The sequence below is a fragment of the Mytilus edulis genome, chromosome 6, assembly GCF_963676685.1.
Source record: "Mytilus edulis chromosome 6, xbMytEdul2.2, whole genome shotgun sequence".
NCBI classification, from domain to species: domain Eukaryota; kingdom Metazoa; phylum Mollusca; class Bivalvia; order Mytilida; family Mytilidae; genus Mytilus; species Mytilus edulis.
Window position 1 is genome coordinate 7,735,284 of NC_092349.1, and position 25,730 is coordinate 7,761,013.

At 32.9% G+C, this 25,730-nt stretch overlaps 1 protein-coding gene across 1 annotated transcript in view; it reads left to right on the forward strand.

Moving 5' to 3' along the window:
* The window catches only part of LOC139529040 (uncharacterized), a 75,728-nt gene that overhangs the window by 7,652 nt on the left and 42,346 nt on the right, over window positions 1-25,730 (forward strand). The window contains exon 2 of the mRNA XM_071325275.1: window positions 17,473-17,865. Within this exon, the coding sequence (XP_071181376.1) occupies window positions 17,473-17,865 (393 nt within the window). The remainder of the gene's footprint in view (window positions 1-17,472; window positions 17,866-25,730) is intronic.

Below are 25,730 nucleotides of genomic sequence, written 5' to 3' on the forward strand. Positions count from 1 at the left end.
ATTTGCCACTTAAATATTTTTCTGGGATCCGGGCCCGTCTGGTCACCACAGAGGTTCAAAGGTGCCCCTTAACGTAATTTTCCGTATTAACCATATGCATACATTCGGTACTTTTCGGCATATACCAACGGCAAAGTTCCGAACCGGACCTAGCTCATTTTAAAGGTATTGACCCAAGCTATTCCCCACTTAAATATTTTTCTGGGATCCGGGCCCGTCTGGCTACCACAGAGGTTCAAAGTTGCCCAATTACGTATTTTCCATATCAACCACACATTCGGTACTCCTCGACATATCCCAACGGCAAAGTTCCGAACCGGACCTAGCTCATTTCAAAGGTATTGATCCAAGCTTTTTGTCACTTAAATATTTTTCTGGGATCCGGGCCCGTCTGGCTACCACAGAGGTTCAAATTTGCCTAGTTACGTATTTTCCATATCAACCACACATTCGGTACTCCTCGGCATATACCAACGGCAAAGTTCCGAACCGGACCTAGCTCATTTCAAAGGTATTGATCCAAGCTATTTGCCACTTAAATATTTTTCTGGGATCCGGGCCCGTCTGGCTACCACAGAGGTTCAAAGTTGCCCAGTTACGTATTTTCCATATCAACCACACATTCGGTACTCCTAGACATAGCCCTACGGCAAAGTTCCGAACCGGACCTATCTCATTTCATAGGTATTGATCCAAGTTATTTGCCACTTAAATATTTTTCTGGGATCCGGGCCCGTCTGGCTACCACAGAGGTTCAAAGTTGCCCATTTACGTATTTTCCATATCAACCACACATTCGGTACTCCTCGACATATCCCTACGGCAAAGTTCCGAACCGGACCTAGCTCATTTCAAAGGTATTGATCCAAGCTATTTTCCACTTAAATATCTTTCTGGGGACCGGGCCCGTCTGGCCACCACAGAGGTCCAAAGTCGTCTTAGGGTGGTCACCGTCATTTAAGCAGTCTCTGGTAGGTGTTCACTATTAATTTCTTTTCTTTTTTGGCTTTCCATAAGTATTTCTCTGTATATTTCTACATGTTTCTGGAGTAATTGGATTTTGTTTCATATTTTATATATTAAATTACATCTTTGGTGAATCCTCTGTAATGTTTTATTGATAAAAATCTATATAACATAAAGACAAATATACAACTTGTATCAGGGTTTATATTCGAGGACAACGATAATTTATGACAGCTTGAAGGGGTCATAAAATGGTATCTTTTCTCTCAGGCTTTATAGTGATTTTCAACTAAATTTGAATATTGAACCGACGGCTAGCAGTCGGTTGGATATTGAATATCAATTATCGAATGTCAAATAAAGGACAGACCGCTTACATACATATTTAACACGGAATGAAATGCTTTAGAAATTAGCAGAAACCGTGAAATTGTCGATTTCCGCTGTTAGATTGCATTTAACTAAGATTGAGCGATTTTTGGAACGTTTGAGCCTCACGCAGTTTTTTGGTTTTTAGACATATCGTCAAAATTGGCTGCTGGAAAAAAGTGGCTGCTATCTTGATTGGCCGATGAAAGTGGCTGCCAGCTTGAGTCTGGTGAACCTGTGTGATATCCAGTAATGGCAGACAAATAGCGACAAGGTGTATTTATACCATATCTAAGAATTTAGCGCACCGCTATGTCCTCTCTGTATCCATAATAATGAACCGTCACTAAAGTGACTTTTTAACAGTAGTGATGGGTTTTTTTTTAAACAAAACTATTTAATGGCATCATCCAACACTCACATGACTGATTCATATTCTTTATTTTAAAAATAAAAATAAAAAGTACATGTATGGGAAGTTCTCTTCTTGGAATAGTATACTGATAATATAATTTGAAGAAGGTAAAGAAAAATGCATGATTTTGTTTGTAGCCGAACGTCCCGGGCAAATGTTTTATTCATGTTCAGATAGAGTATATTTTTCTGAGTTCCAGACTCCCAGATATCATTTATAATCGTTATGGATAAGTCTGGTTAAATTGACGAGATACCTGAGATGGTGCAAATAGTTTTTTTTACGTTATCAGGTTATACAACAATTTTTTCATTAATATCCCATAATTTATCCACTGTACAATTTTCGTTTGAACATTTGTCAAAACAGAATCTTAAATGAATGTAAATCCAAGGCAAACAAGGTAAATTACGATTAAAATTCCACGAATTAAATGCAGACAGAGTTATAATTAGGAAGAGACCGTTAAAAACGGGGAAAGAAGAAACGTAAACAATGATGTTTCCGTATGCAATCTCCTTCTTCTTCTTCTATACGTAAATCCTTCCAATTATCGAACACCTCCTAAGAACGGATATCATCCAGACGGGAGTTAATTAAAATTTATACACTAAAAATGTTCCCCAAATAACTTAAACATTTTAAATTCACTGTACACGGATAAAATCTAAAATATTTAAGGACTGATAGAATAATTTAAGCAATGAAAGGTAAAAATATCTAGGCCCTATCAATCTTATAAACTCGCAAATATTTCTCCGACGAGTTGGATAACCTTCTGTTCACTTCGATATTTGTGACGTTTGATCAGTAAAAAATATAGAAAATCTGCTATTATATAGCAAAGTCATTGGAAGTGATTTATTTCTTCTAACTTCTAAAGTGCCCTTACTGCAGTGACGTCATTTAGAACTGTTCTACAGTCCTGACTGATTTAGTCAGTTCTGCTGACAGTTCTACGGTTAGAAGTGATTTGGACAGTTCTACCTAGAACTGATTTAGACAACTCTACCCTAGAACTGATCCTGACAGTTCTACCTAGACCTGATTTAGTCAGTTCTACCTAGAACTGATTCTGACAGTTCTACTTAGAACAGTTCTACTTAGAACAGTTCTACTTAGAACAGTTCTAGGGTAGAACTGTTCTAGGTAGAACTGTTCTAGGACAGGTTAGAACAGTTCTATGACAGAATATTGTGACAGTTCTAATGAGAGGTTAGAAGTGATCTCCACTGTACTTTATTTAAGCACTTTCAACAGATGGATACTCTTGGAGCAGTAGCAGCCATAGCTGATGAAGGGGTCAGACATCTTCTTTATTTAGCAAAGCGAAGTGCCCCTATTTGTAACCAGGACTGGTCCCGCATCAATATACATAATTGGTGCATATCAATACTCAAAAGAATCACGACACTGTCTAACGCATGACGAACACCGTATTATTTCTCGTACCTACAGAGTCATGTATCCAGATATGTCGGATGATGTAATTCCAGAATCTTGTAGAAAATGCACAGCTGTTAGTTTGGGCAATGAAATATATGGATCATGGGACTCCCGACACAAGCGTTCCTCCTTTATAATGGCATATTAGCATACTAAAGACGGGGAAATAATTATAGAGACCGGCACTGGGGATTATCCAGACTTACTATTTGCATAATCTTTTGGTTAGAGGTGAAAACAACATTCACTTATTTGCAAAGGTTAAGTGGTTACGTCCTCTGCCAGCAAGATACAGATATCACTGTGGGAGACCAGTAGAATTATGGAGCGAAGATATGTTTGACATTTTTGGGCCATCAGCATTTATACCCGTTTCAAGAATTTATTGTAAAATATATGTACGAGCGGATGGTGAGCTTTCCGGAAAGAACGTTAACTTTCATTTATTTTTCCATTGAATACCGGAACAAATATATAAAACATCATCTTATCATTGAGTATTATCATGTACATATGTACATACTCTAGTATATAATATAGGTTTGCACTTATTGAAAATAGAATGATTCTAGGTTTGATATTAAAAAAACAGTTATATTTCGCAAATAAAGACAAGACAGGTGTGCATGCATTGTTTTGTTCTTAAATGTTCGTAAAGATTGTGTGTCAGACTAAGACAATAAAGGAAGTCTAAAAAATTAAAAATTAATTATAAGATTTAGTGTTTTTTAAATTAAGACATTCGTGTATAGGAAGTAGGATATTTTACACACGGCAATCATTAAGTGTATTAATTTAATAAAATATTGTAAAAAACTTTAAACTATTGTTTAAAATACGCGGTTAACCTTTGTATATGGAATTTGAACAATGTCTTAAACTGTTATACACGTAATTAGGACCCTCCAAACAGAACTTTCTGATTTGTTTGGGTTTTCAAAGAAATAGAAACAGCAAACATGAAATACCTCTATGGCTAGTACAGTGAACCTTCTGTCCTTTTTATAATAACAATTTAAGAGAGGAGACTTTTTTCTATAAATTAAAGATTAATTAAATTGAAAACCTTTTTTGTAGTGTTGTTGCAGAACTAGTTATACTATAAATCTATATATAAGTCCTACATTTAGCCAACGGGAAAACCCAAACTTCAAGCGAAATGAAATGAAATATATTGTCGTGGCAGTAAATATTAGATGAAAACGTTTATCTTTTGTCCCTCTTTTGTAGTGACTGATCTAACACTATAGCAAATTTCAGATGTATCCTGTAAATAGATTTCGTTCTTAAGAAAGGTGTAATCTATGAAGTGCTTGTAACTGCATTATTTTAAATATTGGTTATAAGAAAATTTAAATCTAATTCTAGATTATAAAAAGATGTAATCTTCAGCTTTTATTTGAGTGTATGTAAACCAAAAAATTCCTGTTATTTAATCGGTTTTTAAATGGGTGTAAATTAAAAATTTAATTGGAAAAATAAATTTACATAAATAAGAAAAATAAAAACATATAAATTTAGTGAAAAAAAAGATATTCAAATCAAATATATATTGGCGTAAATTAGAAAAATAAAATCCTATAAATTAAATGTAATTAAGATTAAATCAGAAATTTAGCTGATTTTCTAAATTTCTCTAAATTTGTAGTTTAATCTTTTAATAAATGTTTTGTAAATTTTACACCTGAAATTTACAATTATTTTAAATTTTGTAAACGCATCATTTCATGCAGTGCGAATAAGAATCTATAGTGCTGTTTTAATTTTCATACCCTTGTATTTATATTCTACTTGGTTTGTAACTTATTTGAAAAAGTTCAAATGTAATGATTTTTTTCTCACTGTACTGTACGATAAGTTTGTACAAAGTTTGTTGTTGGCGTCTTTGATAAATATATTTATATGTCTGTTCCGATATTTGAAGTCAATTCGATCATACATCTATCGTGTATAGATAAAGGCAGATGTGGTGTGAGTGCCAATGAGACAACTCTCCATCCAAATAACAATTTTAAAAAGTAAACCATTATAGGTTAAAGTACGGCCTTCAACACGGAGCCTTGGCTCACACCGAACAACAAGCTATAAAGGGCCCCAAAATTACTAGTATAAAACCATTCAAACGGGAAAACCAACGGTCTAATCTATATAAACAAAACGAGAAACGAGAAACACGTATATATTACATAAACAAACGACAACTACTGTACATCAGATTCCTGACTTAGGAATGCTTATACAGTTTCAGAATTTACAAATAAATATAATATGAGCTTACTGACCCAAAAGGTAAACATTATTTTCAAACTACTGCACGCTATAAACAATAAAGATAAACCTAGGTCTTCCCTTTTATAAACAAATATTGTATGACATCCTTTTATAAATTCTTATATTAGTAGTATCGTGATTGAGGAAGTATTCATGAAGGAAATTACTCAAATAAAGTTCAAAGGGAAACATATTTGTTGATATAAAATAAATTATTCGTTTCTTACCATAAAAACATATAAAAACATCTCTTAATGTACAAAACAGCAGTACATTTGTACTAGTTTTTTGCGCATTTATTTGTTTTAGAATTAATTTATTTTTTCAATTTGTTTTTAAATTTAAAATCGTTTTTTTTTAACGAAAGTAAAAATATAAACATCAGCATAAAAGCTCCAGGGCGAACATGTTTTCAAATCGAACGGACCCGATACCGTAATTGTACATTCATAAACTACTTGCCGTCTTGTATACATTTTCGTATACCTTGTCTTGAAAGTTTTAACACTTGAAATCTTGATTCATTAGATTTCTTTTCACCGCAGCAATTCTCGACAATCTCTTCTATGGCATCACACCAAAAGCAAGATATGTTAATCGAATCCTCACTATCCTCACTATCAATTGTGTATTTAAGAAAAGCTTCAGAAAAGTTTACAGAGGAAGTAGTATCTGTATCTTCTATTTCTACATTTGAAAAAAAAGTCTATTCGTAACATCATAAACAAACTCATCATAGATACCAGGACTAAATTTAGTATATACGCCAGACGCACGTTTCGTCTACAAAAGACTAATCAGTGATGCTCGAATCCAAAAAAGTTAAAAAGGCCAAATAGAGTAAGACACCTCATCTGAGTTTATTGACTGACTTAAGCACAATAGGAAAATATCATGCCATGTGAAGCATATCCACACATTTGTCACTTTGTTAAATTCTTTTTTTTTTAAGTTCTGATTAAAACTGAATTTTAAAAAAGAATGGACATAGATAATATGTTAAAGAGATAACTGTGACAACCCGACCAGGAATAGAAAATAAAAAGACAAAGGCCACCCATGGATCTTAAAAAAAGTAAAGCTGGTGCCTAAAATTTATACTCATGCAGTTATAGCAAAACGAAAACTAATTCTGAGACAGTCAAGATCAAAATTTAAAAAAAATAATAACACATGTCAAAGGCTAGTTTCCTGACTGGGGACAGACACAAAGAATTGTGGCTGGTTAAGTATGTTTCTTGCGATCTCAAACCACCCTCTGAACATCAAGTGAAAGTTAAAAAAATTACACATTTAGACTAACAGTTAAAATCAGACTTTAATAAGCCGGACGTGGGGAGGGGGGGGGGGGGGGCTACTTCATTACTTAATTGAAAACGAATGCTCAAACACATCAAACGAATGGAAAACAACTCGTATATGTTTAACTTAGTACAGACATTTCTGTATGTAAAAAATTGTGAATTTAACGTGGTTTTAAGGCTAGAAAAACCTGTCACTTGCATGACTTGAAAATTAAATTTAAGTACATTGATGTCATTTCTTTTAAACAAAATTTAATAGTGCACAAAGAAATGATCATAAAAATTCTTATAAAAAATCAACTGTCGAGCGCTTTTATTTTACTGCTAAACCATTTTCCTTCATTATTTTAAAAGTATACATTAATTAATTTATTCACATACACATACGCATAGATATAGGAAGATGTGGTGTGAGTGCCAATGAGACAACTCTCCATCCAAATAACAATTAAAAAAAAAGTAAACCATTATAGGTCAATGTACGGCCTTCAACACGGAGCCTTGGCTCACACCGAACAACAAGCTATTTATATTATAGTGGTCCCCACAATTACTAGTGTAAAACCATTCAAACTGGAAAACAAACGGTCTAATCTGTATAAAAAAAGAAAAACAAGAAACACGTATAAATTAATATACACGCATTCTTTATTGTAATTTAAAGTAATAACCATAACTTCAGCTATATTAACCTCATTTATCTCACGAACGAATTTACCCTCTAAGTGTTATCTTACCAGACGATATCACTAGCAAAACATTAAAGTTCTTTAGTGCAGGTGTGTCGTATACGGAAATAATTGAAATAATACTCAAAAAATATTTTTGACCTATAATGGTATATTTTTGGCATATTGTTATCAGAAATCAAAATTGTAAAATTATAAGTATCTATTTACCTGTCTTATCTTAATGGACATTTTTTATAGTTAGAATTAAAAGGAGCATCATATGACTTCGAAAGCTACTTTATACAAATCGGAAAGCTTGGTATACTAAATAAAAAAAAAAATACTTGCCGTCTTTTATAAATTTTTGTACACATTGTCTTAAAAACTTGATATCTTGATTGAATAGATTTCTTTTCACCGCAGTAATTCGCTACAATCTCTTTTATGGCGTCCCACCAACACTAAGATAGAGTGATCGAATCCTCACTATCAATTGTGTATTTTCTAATTGTACATTTGAAAAAGTATTTTTTTCACATTATAACACCTTAATATGATCTTATTTAAGTTTGTTGACTGACTTCACAATGCCCCTCGACTCTCTGTCCCCGATAACCAGCATATCATCATCAGTGCTAGAGGTATTCGGCTATCAGAAGAAAATTCCATCAAAATTCAAAAAAGAAATTCAAAGGAGTATGGAATTGTTAAAAATATTAGACCAATAAGATCTGGTAACATTATATATAATTATTGTACACTGTATGGATCGTATGCAACTAAAACAGCTGATGAAAGCGACTCAGCTAGGTTTATGGCAAGTCAAGTGCTCTAAGCCACAAAGTCTTCTGAGCTCACAAGGATGCATATCTATTGTACCTCAGGAATATTTTGAGGAAGACATTAAATATGCATTAAATGAATATGGGGTCACAAAAGCCACAAGGCTTATATATTATGAAAAACAACGAGCCAAATGAGCCCCATCTATAACTATAAATTTGTTCTTTAGCATGCCAACATCTGTATGCATTGGGTTTCTAAAGTACAGAGCTAAACTTTATGTACCCAAGCCACTCCAATGCTATAATTGCCAACAATTTGGCCATGTTGCCACACATTGTAAAAGGGATTAAGAAGTGTAAAGTGTAGCTTAAGACATGAAGGCCAGTGTAATACTTCAATGTGTGTAAACTGCCAAGGCCCTCATCAGACAAACTCCAAAGATTATTCTGAAAGATGAAAAAAAAAAAGCTCTCAAAAAGAGCAAGGAATTATACATATCAGTCGCTGAAGCCCCCAAAATTCTACAAGGTGAAGACACTAAGACCTTTGTTGCTGAGAAAGAATTAAATATGCAACATATCAGTTAAACATAAGACCCACAAAAAAACTATATTGGGTAAAGTACATTTTTTGTAAATACTACTTTTTCCCAGATGGTATCAATAATGAATATTGCAATAACTCATATTAATTAATGCTCTCAAAGAGAGAATTGCAGTTTAAAATATAGCAAATAAAATTGAGAATGGAAATTGGGGGAATATGTCAAAGCGACAACAACCCGACCAGAGCAGACAGCAGCCGAAGTTCACCAATAGGTATTAAATGCAGCAGGAACTCCCGCACCCGGAGGCGTTCTTCAGCTGGCCCCTAAACAAATATGTATACTAGTTCAGTGATAATGGACGTCATACTAATTTCCAAATTATCAACAAGAAACTAAGATTAAAAATCATACCAGACAAACAAAGGCCAGAGGCTCAAAAATGCAGCGGGTTAAACATGTTTTTTGATATCTCAACCCTCCCCTATACCTCTAGCCAATGTAGAAAAAACAAACGCATCAGTACACACAGTAAAACTCAGTTGAAGAAAAGTCCGAGTCCGATGTCAGAATAGGTAACAAAAACAAATTGAACAAAATGACAATAATACATAAATATCAAAAGAGTACTAGCAGTTATTGACATGCCAGCTCCAGACCTCAATTAAACTGATTGAAAGATAATGTCTTCATCATATGAATATCAAACACATATCTCCCGTAAGGGGTTTAGTATTTTATTACATTGGTTGCAATGAATTACATTGATTTCCCAGTTAGATAAAAACCGATAATTTCACATGTGAAATAAACGTGGTTATTTCACTCTCTGACGTCATACAACAATAGGCGTTGTCAAGACGTCGATAACGTCGGATCAAAACAAATTGTCAATGCGTAGGAAAAAGATATAGTTCCTTACATTTTCTACATTAATTTTATAAAAAAAGCCAAATTTTGCCAATGTAATAAAAAGAATAACTAATCACCGTATTTGAATATCAAAAATAAGACAACTTGTGACCGAACGCCGCTATGGATTAAACTCGTGCTGCGCACTCGTTTAATCCATGCGTCGTTCGGTCACGCGTTGTCTTATTTTTGATATTCAAATACGGCGATTAGTTATACTATAAATATCATCATAACATATATGAGAACATAAGCCGTATCATGCCAACAACTGGTTTTAGAAAAAATGTGTTTGATTCAGATGCAAAGACCCTATAAGTGAATCAATATTAAAGCCAAACTATACAATCTTTAATGACCTGACAACATTATCGTAACTATAACCCTTCTTAATAAGTCTGTTTAAAGCTTTTGTTAGCTTTTGAGGTGAGTACTGACATTTTTGTGCTTTGTAAAGAATATTACCATAAAAGATTTGATGTGAAATAACCTGAACGTATAAGATGTCTGCATGATGAGTTATACTTACGAATGATGTCTTTGTACCAATGAGAAAATTTCGTAAATGTTTTGACTAGTTCGTGATATCTTAAACCCTGGTGTAATAATGTTTCTGTAATACATAAATTTCTCTCGCTAAAATCAAATACGTTGTTATATATATGAGCGAATCGTACAAGTTGAGATATATAAACACCACAACTTTCCAGATCACAATATCTTATGAGTGTTATAACTAAAATATGCCAATTTTCATTTCTTTATATTATTTTTGTAGCATTAATTTTATTCATTTGATGAGCCTTTTTCACATACAGTTTGTCCAATCGAAATACTCGAGTCATACGTGTTTTATATAATGACTCAAATTGAAAAAAAAACCTACATTTTTAGACTTCCTTCTTTTCAATATCACCTTTTCATGATGTTTGTAATAGTACACATTGTATTATCTATTTGTATGTTACAACCTTATGGTAAGTTTTTTTTTCACATTTTTGTTGTCAGTTATTATTGTAAATAAACAAGTATTACATTACAGTAAATCGTAAGATGAACGTGAAAGTTCACATCGAAGATAGTTTCTTTTTTTTCAGAATGTGAAAGAAAACGACAATGTGTAAAAAATCGACGTTGAGGAACGACATGATTTATTTATTTTAAGTTTGGTGGGATAACGTTTTTTTTAAATTACTCAGTTGTTTTAAAACTAAGGTAAAAACTTTTCGGACAAAAATAACTCCCGACTGGTTTCTATGTTAATTACAACATGTACCATGTATGTACAGTTTCTGTTTTGTTTTGTTGTTAAACACACTGGTAGATATGTCTGTGGTACTTTTGTCTCGGTCTTTTATTATGTTCCTTAATGCTTTTAGTATTTTGCAACATCATGGCCGTAGACGATCTTAATCCGTTAGTCGTTGCCGTCGTGTATATAAATGCTTCGAAAAGGGGTCATGTGGTTGTTTTCTATAAACGTTCATTTTAGGGCATCCCTTACATTCATAAAAACTTAAAGTACAATTGTAGGAAAGACGTGATCAACAAATTTAGCAACGTTTACTGATACACCTTGTATGTTATGGTATTTTTTATATTTGTCTACCTAAAGTTCAAACATGTGAATGTTTAACCACAGTCCTTATGAATATTTCGATATTTACTTTGACAAATGTATTTTATTCAGGATCCGCACTGGTTAAACGAGTTTTGGAGATGTATTACATGTACACGTTGATGTGCCAAAGTATCATTACTACCTTGGGCAAATAACCGGGGCTAATATGGGATTCTAATGCCTCCAATGCAATAGTAATGGAACAGCAATTTTGGTTCACGCATGCTAAATCCATATTGGACCTCTCCTGGTTTGCATATGTCTGGTTCAATATTTGAATCTCCCTTGGGTAAAAGAAACTCTGAAGTTTAAAAAAATGTTTGAACAGCGCCGAGTTGAAAGAAATATGATAATTTTGTTATTGAAATTACGTCTTAAATCAGCTAGAAACAATACATCCTTCTTTGTTGTCGGAAAAGACCAGATGTGTTTACGGGAAATTTTGAGAAAAATATCGAATCGTTATAAAAATGCAAAATTGCAAAATTGCAAAAAAATAACCAAGAAAAAGACCCCGAAACAAACATTTTTTAATCTTCTTCATTAGCTATAAAAGATTGTGATAGACCATTACGTTGGTTTTCCATATCAGCCCTAGTATCATACCTCGACCCATATCAGGTCCTTGAGCTAAGCCCTCGATCCGATATGGGAGTTTCTAGCCGATTTAATGGCCGATATGTAAAATTCCATGTAATAAACTTAAAAAATGTTCCCTGTCAGCGTATTATATGCCATATTTGTTTTCCTCAACAGGAAACATGAGTCAACAGGGGATACGTCCTCATTTACTCTGTTTAGAAGAGAAAGCGATTTGCAGGAAATACCGGAATATCAATATACACAAATGATTTGGATTCTATTGTAAAATATACATAATTTTATGAAAAAAAAACCATTTGAGATCTCAACATAGGTACGAAAATAGAAAGACAGTCAGATTTGTACAAATATGCAAACTATATATATATGCCTTATAACATATACAACTTATCAACATAAACTATACGTGTACATAAACAAATACTTGTCTACGTAAGGTAACAAACCTACGTAAAATACATAAATGCATTCAATATATACATTTTCACAGTATGCAAAATCAAACGGTCTATCCGAGTGCATCTTCATCCGCGGGTTTTATCCGTAAATGAATGTATAAAACGCATAAAAAGGTACGTTCTAAAGCAAGGGTAAAACAAAATGGAAGTCATTTCAATATTTATAACGAAAAATCACCCTTTTCGGACATATTCAATTCAAAATACTACAGAATGTGTTTTTAAATGGTTCAAATTCGTATTACATTGAACAATTTTTATTTTATTCAGCAAGCAATAAACGATTTCAAACTTGATATGAAATAGAGTTATTTTAATCATTTTAAACAAAAGACAGGAAACATCTTATCAATTTATTACTGTTTTAGTTATTTCCTTAATCTTTTAAAATTTATCAAGGTTTTATTTTCCGCATGTTTACTATTACAACGATAAGAATGAAAGAAGGACATAGATCGATTACATGTCTCCGTAAAAATATTAAAACATTCAACCACATAAACTGATTACAATAAATAAAGGAACACGTGATGTTGTTTCGGTTTTGTTTAGTTTTCCTATATCTTTATCATTTCAATATGTATTCCCATTCAGTTGTCCAAACTTTGTTTTTAACTGATGCACATTGAAAACGTTTATAAGGCACACGTTTTATGGTAATCGAATTCATACTTTATATATGTTTTCCCTTCAATATATTGTCAAATATCTTCGTTGTCAAATTTCAGGTTTGTGTCGACATTGTCCTTCAGTAGTTTGTATAAACAAATGAAATACTACAATACGGCATTAAAATACAACGGTTGAAAAACATTGTTTTGAAAGAAGTTGAACATTTTTCTTCGAATTACTTACTGTGGATTCAATTATTTTCGAAGGTACCAATTTTCCTGGATCTAGTACTAGTTGGATTTTCGTGATATTTGATTTCGTGGTTTGCCAAATTATATCTAAACTTTATAATTTGTTAAACATTTGAATTTTTGGTTCACCTTAACCTACGACCCCCCCCCCCCCCCCCCAGCACAGAAAAGTAGAAAGACCTTATTACTTCTATCGACAATTCGCGCTTTATGGATAATGATAGTCATTTTAGAATTTTCACCACCTTCTATATAGCTAACACTGTTCATAATTTAACATACACAGTTAATTGAAGTACTTCCATTATATTATAATTATTCAGAAATGAATCTTATAAGTAGAACTTTTTGAAATTTTGGATCCTCAATGCTCTTCAACTTTGTATTTGTTTAGCTTCATAAATATTTTGATATGAGCGTCACTGATGAGTCTTATGTCGACGAAACGCGCGTCTGGCGTACTAAGTTATAATCCTGGTACCTTTGATAACTATTTACACCACTGGGTCGATGCCACTGCTGGTGGACGTTTCGTCCCCGAGGGTATCACCAGCCCAGTAGTCAACACTTCGGTGTTGACATGCATATCAATAATGTGGTCATTTGTATGAATTTCCTGTGTACAAAACTTGGAATTTTTCGAAAAACTAAGGATTTTCTTATCCCAGGCAGATTACCTTAGCCGTATTTGGCACAACTTTTTGGATTTTTGGATCCTCAATGCTCTTCAACTTTGTACTTGTTTGGCTTCATATATATTTTGATATGAACATCACTGACGAGTCTTGTGTAGACGAAACGCGCGTCTGGCGTACTAAATTATAATCCTGGTACCTTTGATAACTATATGCATCATGACCGTTTAACTTATTTTGCTCCCTTCATAATTCTACACCTGATTCATCCCGCAGTTTTGGGAAAGTATGTTCAGTAGGTACAGTATTTTTGTCCAGTCACACCGTTTAGATATATTGATTTAAGTAGGATACACAAAATAGCAATCTATATCCGGAATTTAAATACTACCGTACCACCTTCAAAAGTGTATCGTAGTATTGTTTCAAACTGTAGTTTTGCAATTTAGTTACTGTTGTATTGATTTGTTTAAAATCAGAAATTTACGGAACATTTAACAAAAATGTTGATTTATTAATTTTGCGTTAAATTGTTATTCTATTGTGTTTCCTTTTTACTTACTACTAGTATTTCAAATTGGAGCGGATAGGGTTTACCCGTGTCTTCTACAGTCCTACTGTGAGGTGATATCTCATGACCTTCGAAAGACCTCAAATTTTGGTGTAAATCAGATGACGTTGTTAAGGCACATATAAACCCAGAAATGATATTTCATTGTGCTTTTATTTTTATCCCTTGCGAATATTCGAGATGATATGACTGTAGACAGGATTTTGCCATATCCTTTGCATATTCTATTTACACACATTCCCTTAGATCTCTTCCATGATGATGGTAGCATGCAGAAGTGTTGCAAAACTGATATAATTCACCTCCTTGAAGAGGAAAGTCTGCCCTTTTTGCAATCTTCCAAGTTTTCACAAATCACACACAGTTCTGATACGCGATGGTATGGGAATTATAAAGAGTATGGATGCCAAAAACATGTAGCACATTTTGATGTTCTTGTACAAAGCTACCTCAAAATTCTATTCACCTGTTTATTTCAATCCTTGAAGGGTGATTGGTGGTTTTGTGATCGCTGCGATATCAAGAATTCAATGAAAACTCTGGAACGAATCCGTCGCACTTTGTCATTTAGAGCTAAAAGAGTTTATCAAGTTATCGAATAAAGAGCAATTCCATATTTATTATATTTTTTTGTGTAATACAGAAAATAAACAATCAGTGATCAGACTACTTAGTGAGCATTGCGGGTGATATTTTGAGTAGTCTACATAGTGGGAGACGCAGTGTTGTTTCTCGCGAGTGTTTTTATAACCACGAAGTGGTAAATCACATTTAATGTGAAAGTGTGCCCAAAGTTGTCGATTTATACAGCACACAGGAGGAAGCAGACACTCGAATACTGTTACATTCGTTGTATGCAGACGATAAAATGTTCTCGACAGAACCTAAGGTCGTATTATTTTACAATAACTATCTGATATTGTGTGTTAGTGCTCTATGTTCACTATTTATTTTAAAAATTGCAAGTACTGAGAAGGTGTGATTCCAAACGTGATCCGTATCAAATTTAAAAGACGGAAGAATTAAGTCCGTGTTTAAGGTTTTGTAGAGTGATGCATAAAACAATTTTAAACTATTCCTATAATCTTTTCAACTGGAGATCTGTTAATAAGATATGCATTTGTTGCATCATTGTATGATTTGAGGAATCTAACGATGATTTAAAAAAAGGTTTAGAGTTAAATTTTTCACCACAAAGGATGATAATCTTATGAGAATTCCTCCATGTGAAAACTTGTTTTACAGCCCATTCTACGTTAAATGCTACAAGCGCAGTTTTAGAAGAACTCTCATATTGCTACACCAGCGATCAGAGACTCTGGTTGTCAAGAGGGTGAAAAAAGAGATATCATAAAAAATTACATGCAATATAGTATAATATGAATTGAATATCGGTTGTTGGAATTACACGTCTTGTATGTTTGTATTATTGCTATTAGTTTCCTTTGAAATGGGCATTTTGTGCTGATGTTATTTTCAAGTTAAAAAAAATGAACACTAGACTTGTGAAAAACGCAACCAATAACCTTTTTTCATTTAATTTTTTTATTTAACAAGATTCCTTTTCTACGACCAGATAAACAATAAAGTAGGTTTGTCAATTCAAGTCAAAATTGTTTTGGCTTAGTCACTCCGATCAACTATTTATTTTTCTTTCAGAAATTTACATATGTTTAAGTGGTACATAAGCTTACATCGCATATTACTGTGTCAAACAATGCATTGTGTCCACAACTCTTGCTATTTATATTCATTATATTAGCATAAGGTGTCTGCCATTTACATATTTTCAACCATATCTTTGTTAATTAATTCTCAATTTAATCTAGACTTATGTCTTAAAATTGGAAATCGGTTATGATCATTTTTTTTTACGACAACAGAAATGATTTCAGCCTCTCGAATGTGAACTTTTCATTTTTTATGTAACAACATTTCAGGAGCACCTGTATTTGAAGTATCTATTTCTAGTTCTTATGATTTTCCAGAGCTTAGAATTTTTATATTGATTCCCGTTATAGAGGTTTGCTGATTACAGGGAAGTTATTGAAGAGTTCCAGCTTGCGTAGTTGAAATCACCTCACCCAACCTCACCTATCCTCTTCATGCCGGTCGGCATTTAAGTTGAAATCATCCCTTCAAAAATGTTCGATTGCTGTTTGACAGCTATGCAAAATCTGTTTTTCAGATAACGACGGATATTTTCTAATTGTCATAACCATACTGCGTCATTTTTTCTTCGAATGTGACCTATCGAATTACACTTATCACCGGGTTTATAACTAAACTAGAAACACGACGGATGTCACAAGTGGAGCAGGACCTGCTTACCATTTCCGGAGCACCTAAGATTTTTTATAATGCTTTGTGTTGCTCAGTTTTAAGTTTTTTATGTTGTCTTTTGTGTACTATTGTTTTGTTTTAAATTTTTAATTTCTTGCCATTGCATTGTCAGTTTGTTTTCGACTCATCAGCTTTACCATCCCTTTGTATCTTTCTCCTCCCTTCTCAATTTGAATGGTTCAAAATCAAGTATAAAGGCTAAATTCAGCATACGCAATTCGGGTGTTCTGTACATGAATAAAGATAGTCTTAATTGTTAGCTACCTCAAGAACCCGGTTAAAATCCAAATTTATAGACTGACATTGAAATACTTGTCGACTTTTGAAGTCTCGGATGTTTGATCCCGTATCTTTTGTAGTCGGGTTACATAATTATGAATTAAAACACTTCTCAACTGTAGTTACACTTTACTTTTCCCGTTCTTTTATCAACGTTATAATACTGGTAACTGATAGAAAAAATATTATCGATGAAATAAATATTTAATGGAAAAGGAATTATCTTAATGACAAAAAAAGAAACACAATTTTATTTTCAAATTTAAATAATGTCTTATTCAACGATAGTATTCTAGTTAGTCAAATATTTCTAGAAAAAAAGACAGATACCTTATATAAGGCCGAAGCATATCCTGAGAGGATAAAAAGAAACATTAGAATATAACAGATTTACATTCATTAATCTTTCTTACAGATACAATTGCTGTGATCATTTCTATCAATCAAAACATTACTGGACTTGCTGGCAAAAATGATACGTATTTAACGTGCTCCTTTACTGAATATGTCAACCAAAACTTTGTAAATATAGCAATAGTATCCAGGAATAAACAAGGAATATTTCCTCTTGATGAACCTATTGTAGTATTTCCACCTGGAAAAGAAGCAGCTGTACATCCATCTGCAAAGTATCTGCTAGAAAGAGTGACATTAACAAATATAACGCATATGTCTACTCATGCAACGATAAAATTCGATAACCTGAAATGCGAAGATGAAAAGGACTACATTTGTGCTTTAACCTATATAAACGAATTAAGTCTTTCAAAGACAGTTAGCTCCGATCCGACCAGTATATCAGTAAAAGGTAATTATATTGTTTTACGCTTTAACATACTACAATGATGCATTGATTTCTTATTATCTTTTCAATCATGCATCATATTAGTGCTTGTAAACATTGATTTGGAATATTATTATTAGGTCTTTCCACTTTTCTGTGGAAAGACCTATTGTTTTTCTTCTGATTATTTTTTTTTTTCTTCCGCCTAATTTTGTTCTTGCGATAAACATTTGTTTCGCAATATGTCGCTTAGATATTTTGTATATGATATCGAACAGTTTATGCGCTTTTGAAATTTACCCTGCGTAAACAAATACTTTTCTTTGTAGGAGTTATCTCCCCAAACACTGTTTTCCTTGTTAGCGCATCTCCTTCGCAACCGTAAAAGATTATGACAAATTTATTTTACAAAATTGCTCGTTATATCCTTCGCATGATTTGTCCTATTTTGACCGAAGCGATATGACCGCTCCATATGAGATAGAGACCTAGGATCTTTTGATTTGAGGTCCTTGGTCCCAAAAAATGAAAATAAGGTCAAGGTCAAAGGTCGAGGTCATATTTTAATATTTGAATTTTGCTTATTTTCACTTATATCCAAAGACTGTATAAGATATCAACAAATTATTTTTACTAAATTGTTAGTTGCGACATTTCGTAAGATGAAAATTTTGATTGCAAGCGTACGTTGAATGTGAAAGGGAGTTTTCTCCCCTCTTGTATTAAAAAATACGCGTTTGGTGATATAACTCATTAACTAAATATAATTAAGACCTATGGTCTTTTGATTTGAGGTCCTTGGTTTATGACCTTGAAATTGATCTCAAGGTCATAGCTTAATTTGACGTTCTATATTTTGACCTTTGCTTTTACCCCATCTGTATACATAATAAAGTCATGAGACTTTTTGACAAACGGTATCAAACCATTTAAACTTAGAAAAACAACCGGAAGTGACCTTGTGTAAACCGGAAGTAGCTATTTATTGTACTTTATTACATAAAAGTATAAAAAACAAGATATTTTTGGAATCAGTGTCAAGTAAATAGTCAAATATTATCGGAAATAGAGTTTTTCAAACCGGAAGTAAAAAATTATCTCCCTTATCTAAAAAAATATTGTTTAGAAACCATATATTTTTGGAATCAGCGTACAATAAGCTGTCATTTGACGATTGAAATGACATTTTAAACCTATTTTTACACCTTTCATATTAAAATACATTGTTTTGGTGGAAAGACCTTCAATTGTTCTCTGAACAATTGGTTTTTAATTATTATTATTATTTTTTTCTTCCGCCAAATTTCGAAATTTTTGTTTCGCATTATGTCGCTTAGATTTTTTTTTGTATAGTATCGTACAGTTTTTACGCTTTTAAATTTCACCCTGCTAAGACGAACCATTTTCTTTGTAAGAGTTATCTCCCTATTCACTGTTTATCATGTGTGTGCATCTCCTTCGTAACAAAAAAAGATATCGACAAAATTCTTTTTACAAATTGTTCGTTACATCCTCAAAAAATTTTGGCTAATTTGAATCGAAGCGATTCGATGAAATTTTATATGAGTTATCTATCTTTACGGAATAAATTTGTCGGTATGTTTTTTTAACTCATAAACAGTTAACCGTCTAACCCTGGAATGTTTTTATTTGAGTCCCCTGATTCCTAACTTAGAAAATTAGGTCAAGGTCAAAGGTCAAGGTCATATTTTAGATTTTCATATGTCTTTGATTTCCCTATAATTCTTGAATGGTTATAGATACAGAAAATTTAAGCAGTGAAAAATGTTAAGGACTTCAAGGGGCAACTTTGTTACATTATGACTATATTGGTTTTACCATTGTGTAAGGGACATAATCCCCATTGATGGTTTATATAAAGCCATTATTAGACAAAACTCTTAAACAAAATGACCTATACCCATAGGGTCTTTTGCGATGATATTGTGAAGCAATGACCTTGACAAAGGTCACAAGGTCAAAGGTCAAGGTCATGTACATATGTGATTTGGGGCACTACTTGAAGAGTTTTATGTGTGTTTGCCTGCCAACCAACCAACCAACCAACCAACCAACCAACCAATCAATCAATCAATAAATCAATCAATCAATCATGATCATGATCAATCAACCAATATTGATCATGCTCAATCAATCAATCATGTTTCCGTCTCATGTGTTTATCATAGGGTTCAAGATCTGACCCTATCCAACGTGTTTAACCAACCAACCAACTAATCAATCAATCATGATCAATCAATCATGATCATGATCAATCAATCATGTATCCGTCTCATGTGTTTAATATACGGTCCAAGATCTTCTTTGTTTCTTTTTCGCTGTTTCAACTGACCCTATCCAACGTCTTTAACCAACCAACCAACCAACCAACCAACCAACCAACTGATCAATCAATCAATCAATCAATCAATCAATCATGATCATGATCAATCAATCATGTATCCGTCTCATGTGTTTAATATACGGTCCAAGATCTTCTTTGTTTCTTTTTCGCTGTTTCAACTGACCCTATCCAACGTGTTTAATCAACCAACCAACCAACCAACTAATCAATCAATTAATCAATCAATCAATCAATCAATCAACCAACCAATCAATCAATCAATCAATCGATCAATCAATCAATCGATCAATCAATCAATCAATCAATCAATCATGTGTTTAATATACGGTCCAAGATCTTCTTTGTTTCTTTTTCGCTGTTTCAATTGACCCTATCCAACGTGTTTAACCAACCAACCAACTAATCAATCAATCAAGTAATCAATCAATCATGATCATGATCAATCAATCATGTTTCATGAAAAATTGAAATTTAATATTGTTATTGCGTCACTTCTGAAAAAAAATCCACATGTACTCTGAAACTACAAGTACAATCGACCTCAAAATTTGCAGTCAGCAGGGCATACATGTACTTAAAGTTTATAAAAAAACTTGGTGCAGATATCTCTCAAAGCTTATCCTAGAGAAAAGAAATGGCAATGCCGTAAAAATCGCTTGCAAGGTCCGTAAATCTCAGTAAAAACCTACAATAAAATGTCCGCTCCGAGATTGAAATACTAATCTGTGTTACAAACAGGTGCTGAAAAATGTACAATATCAGAAAATAATCAATAAATGTGTTTTAAAGTTACACCGGATCAATTAAATCCAAAACATGCACTGACGGGAACTGTGATCAAAATGTCAATTTCCTACAATGACAAAAGAAATAACATTGTGTACATTCCATCTCTATAGATGTTGTCTGTTTAATGTCCCCACCTAAAAAGAAATAAAAAGACTAAGTTTTTCTTAATATAAAGCCGCGTCACGTGGTGTCTCCTCAATCTGGCGCGCGCTGTACCTAAAATAAAATAAAAACTTTCCAAACTAAACTTGAAACTTCTCCGGTAACAATAATATAGACCCCATACAGAAACAAACAAACAAGCAAACAATCAAACAAACAAACAAACAAACACCCCCCCCCCCCAATTCAATTAATTCTAAAGGGGGAAAGACCACCTACAATTGCTTTTTTAAAGCAATTGATTTATATTTATTGTTTATTTTTATTTTTATTTTATAACATTCTCACTAGTGTTAAACTGATAATCGTAACTGGAATTACGACGATCCAAATATGGCGACGGCAGAAATAGGTAAAATCTGTTCAGTGATTCTTCTCAAATATAGCCTGTTGTTGTCAAGAGTTACTCAGCTCTAAGGTGTTTCTATTCCATTACCATTATATTTCAATCGCAACGGTGCACAATAATTGTCTAAGCGCTTAGAAATTTCGGGATGATAGTCGTAATTCCGGTTGTAGAAAAGGAAAAGATAATCGTAACTGGATATTGTTTGATTGATATTTACAATAAAACCGGCTATCTGATATCATATGATGACAATAAAGTGATGATATAATTACAAAAAAAATTCCAACGTCTTATTACATTTTTGTGCATATATGATTAAAAGTTCTTATGTAAACAGCTACATAGTAGTGTATCATCAAATTAGAAAAGTGGGGGACAAGGTTCAGCAAATTTGGAAATGGGGAAACAAGAACTATATTAAAATACAGAAATCTCCAGCCACTAGGAATGTCCAAAAATACGGGAATGAGAGAAGAGGCAACTCAAAAGGAAGTTATATATAATAACGAGATATGGCAGTAAATGTCGGGACAAACGGGCGTGTCAGATTATATAGATTAATGATTAAATATAAAAAAAAGATGTTGTATGATTGCCAATGAGACATCTCTCTTGAATAGACTAAGTGACACAGAAATTAACAACTATAGGCCACCGTACGGCCTTCAACAATGTTAAAAGCCAATAGCGCATAGTCATCTATAAAAGGCCAGAAATGACACATGTAAACCAATTTAGTATGCACGTTTATTTAAAAGTAACACTCCCAAATTTCCCTTTTTCAAAGTTTCTGGACCCATCCTTGAATAGAAACAAAAGGGGACTCAAAACTGGTTTCCAACTTATAATAAATGAGGATTGTATAAGGCAATGCAAGAGGGAGGGGTTGGGGTCACTTCTGGCGTGCTGTTTAAAAAATATATTGCCGAAAATTGTAATCCTTTGAATTCATTACTCCTAATGAAAGTCCCGTATACCACAATTTAATATGCCATATGTTTTGCCTAAAAAATCGAATATACCCAATCAACATAATCAAAAATAAGGACAAATAAACCTCCCTTATCCCAATATACCCTATACCACGGAATTGGCTGTTATTTACTTCCTATATAAATATATAAGTCAAAACATGGATCTGATTATTTTTGATTTCGACAATATATGAAAGGTGATGGTTTTTTTTATATATATATTCCAGCAGCACGCCAGAAGTGACCCCAACTCCTCCCTCTGGTCCCGTACAAGCCTCATTTATTATAATTCCGCATCCAATTTTGAGTTCCTTTTTGTTTCTATTCAAGGATGGGTCCAGAAACTTTGAAAAAGGAAAATGGGGGTTGGTAACTCATTTGTTACTATTAACTGAACGTGTATACTAAAATTCTGCGCGAAATAAAAAAAAATCAATTTCAAAAGTCTTGAAATTGGTTTACATGTGTCATTTCTAGCCTTTTATAGATGACTATGCGGTAATGGGTTTTCTCATTGTTGAAGGCCGTACGGTGGCCTATAGTTGTTAATTTCTGTGTCAGTTAATCTCTTTAAGAGAGATGTCTCATTGGCAATCATAAAATATCTCCTTTTTTTATATTTAATCACTAATCTAATATAATCTGACACAGGCGTTTCTCCCGACAATTTCTGCCATATCTTGTAACTTTCTTTAGAGTTGCATCTTCTCTCATTCCCATATTTTTGGACATTTCTAGATGCTGGAGATTTCTGTAATTTAGTATAGTTCTTGTTTCCCCATTTCCAAATTTTCTGAAGCTTGTCCCCCGTTTTTTAATTTTATGTAACACTACTATGTAGCTGTTAACATTAGAACTATTGTTCATATATGTTCAAAAAGAAAATGTAATAGGACGTTTGAATTTTTTTCGTGATTAATTCATCACTATATTGTTATCTTATGATATCAGATAGCCGGTTTTAGTGTAAATATCAATAAAAAAATATCCAGTTACGATTATCTTTTCTTTTTTACAACCGGAATTACTATTATGCTTTTTTTAAATTACAATTAATATCCCGAATGTTGCGACTGCCATTTTGTAAGCGCTGTGCACAGTTACGATTCAAATATAATGTTAATGGAATAGAAAAACATTGGAGCTGAGTATCTCTTCACAAGAACAGGCTATATTTGAGAAAAAATACTGAACAGATTTTACCAATTTCTGCCGTCGCCATATTGGGATCGTCGTAATTCCTGTTACGACTAACAGTTTAACACCAGTGAACATGTATCTGTTTGATTTCAAAATTCTTTATTGGTAAATTGTCAATTTGTATATTGATGTTTTGTTAACCGTAACATTTCGATTCAGCGTTGGAGACCATGACATCGTATACATCGACACTGACATAACAGCTAAAATTAACAATCATATAAAGAGAAAGATATTTATTTGGAAATAGGCGGATGCTAAGGAACAAGTTGAAATGGCTAGGAAATTAAATGCAGACTTCAAGAAGAAATTGAACCTGGACAGCCCTGTAACCGAAATAGGGATTTTATAAAATCCAACTTACTTACCATACCATCCTTCGGAGTTTCACCTCTTAAAGATACAGATGGACTCACTTACTCAGAAAGTGAAAAAAAGGCAAACATTCTGAATGATCAATTTTCATCTGTATTCAAACCAGTGAGGATATTTACGGGGCGCCGAATGGGATTTGAACTTTTTGTAATCAAAACAATTCTGTGTACACAAAATTCAATTCTGTCATAACAAAACCATGTTTGTCTTCCAAAACTATGTGATACAGACATGTTTTATGAGAACTTCAATTTTGTAATGACAAAATTCATTTTTGTAGACAAAATTCATTTTTGTAGACAAAATTCATTAGGTATGCACATATAAACTTATTTGCATACAAAATTGACTTTTCTTTACTGATATGGAAATTAAAACACAAAAGTCAATTTTGTGAGACAGAATTAAATTTGTACGCAATTAACATGTTGATTAAATTAGCATCCTGTGATTTTGTAATTAAAATTATTTTTTGTGTAGACAAAATTGAGTTTTGTTAGACAGAAGTGAAAATTTAACACAAAATTAACCTTTGTGACAGAAGTCAATTTTGTGTCACAAAAGTCAATTTTGTCTACACAAAAATAAACACAAAATTGAATTTTGTCATGACAAAAATGAATTTTGTCATGACAAAAATGAATTTTGTCTACATAATTGAATATGTCATTACAAAATTCAATTTTGTGTTTATTTTTGTGTAGACAAAATTGACTTTTGTGACACAAAATTTACTTTTGTAACACAAAATGACTTTTGTAACACAAAATGACTTTTGTAACACAAAATGACTTTTGTAACACAAAATGACTTTTGTAACACAAAATGACTTTTGTAACACAAAATGACTTTTATGGCACTAAATTGACTGTTGTAGCACAAAATTGACTTTTGTGTTAAATTTTCACTTCTGTTTAACAAAAGTCAATTTTGTCTACACAAAAATAAACACAAAATTGAATTGTGTGACAAAATCTCAGTTTTGTATGCAAATTATTTCACAGAATCCAAACTAAACTAATTTGCATACAAAATTGACTTTTGTCGCCCAATTTTCAAACTAGGTAACAAAAGTAAAGTCTGTGTTACAAAAATGAATTTTGCCATGACAAAAGTAACTTTTGTCCACTGAAAGATAATTTTGTATGACAGAATTTAAATTTGAAGTATGCTACAAATTTTGTTAAACTGAACTCATTTTTGTTGAACAAAACTGACTTGTGTCCGTACAAAATTGAATTTCGAGTACAAAACGACAAGAGGCCCAATCGGCCACATCCAACAATGAACAAAATACATATAACTGAAGATGGTGTACAAAAATTGTGAAGCAACTTGAACAATCCTCAAAGCAGCTGGTCCAGATGATATCCCGACAAAACTCCTCAAAGAGCTTTCACCTTACCTAGCAGCAACATTTACCACTGTCTTTTAAGCATCAATCAACCAAGGCACCATACCACCAGAATGAAAAGAAACCTTTGTTGTTCCAATTTTCAAGAAAGGAGATAAATCACGTGCCAGTAACTACCGTCCAGTTTCATTGACTGTTGTCACATGCAAGATCCTAGAGTACATACTTTGCAGTAGTATTGCAAAACATCTTGATACCCACGTCATCCTAAAAGACGCTCAACATGGATTTAGTAAGAACCGTTCCTGCGCGTCACAACTT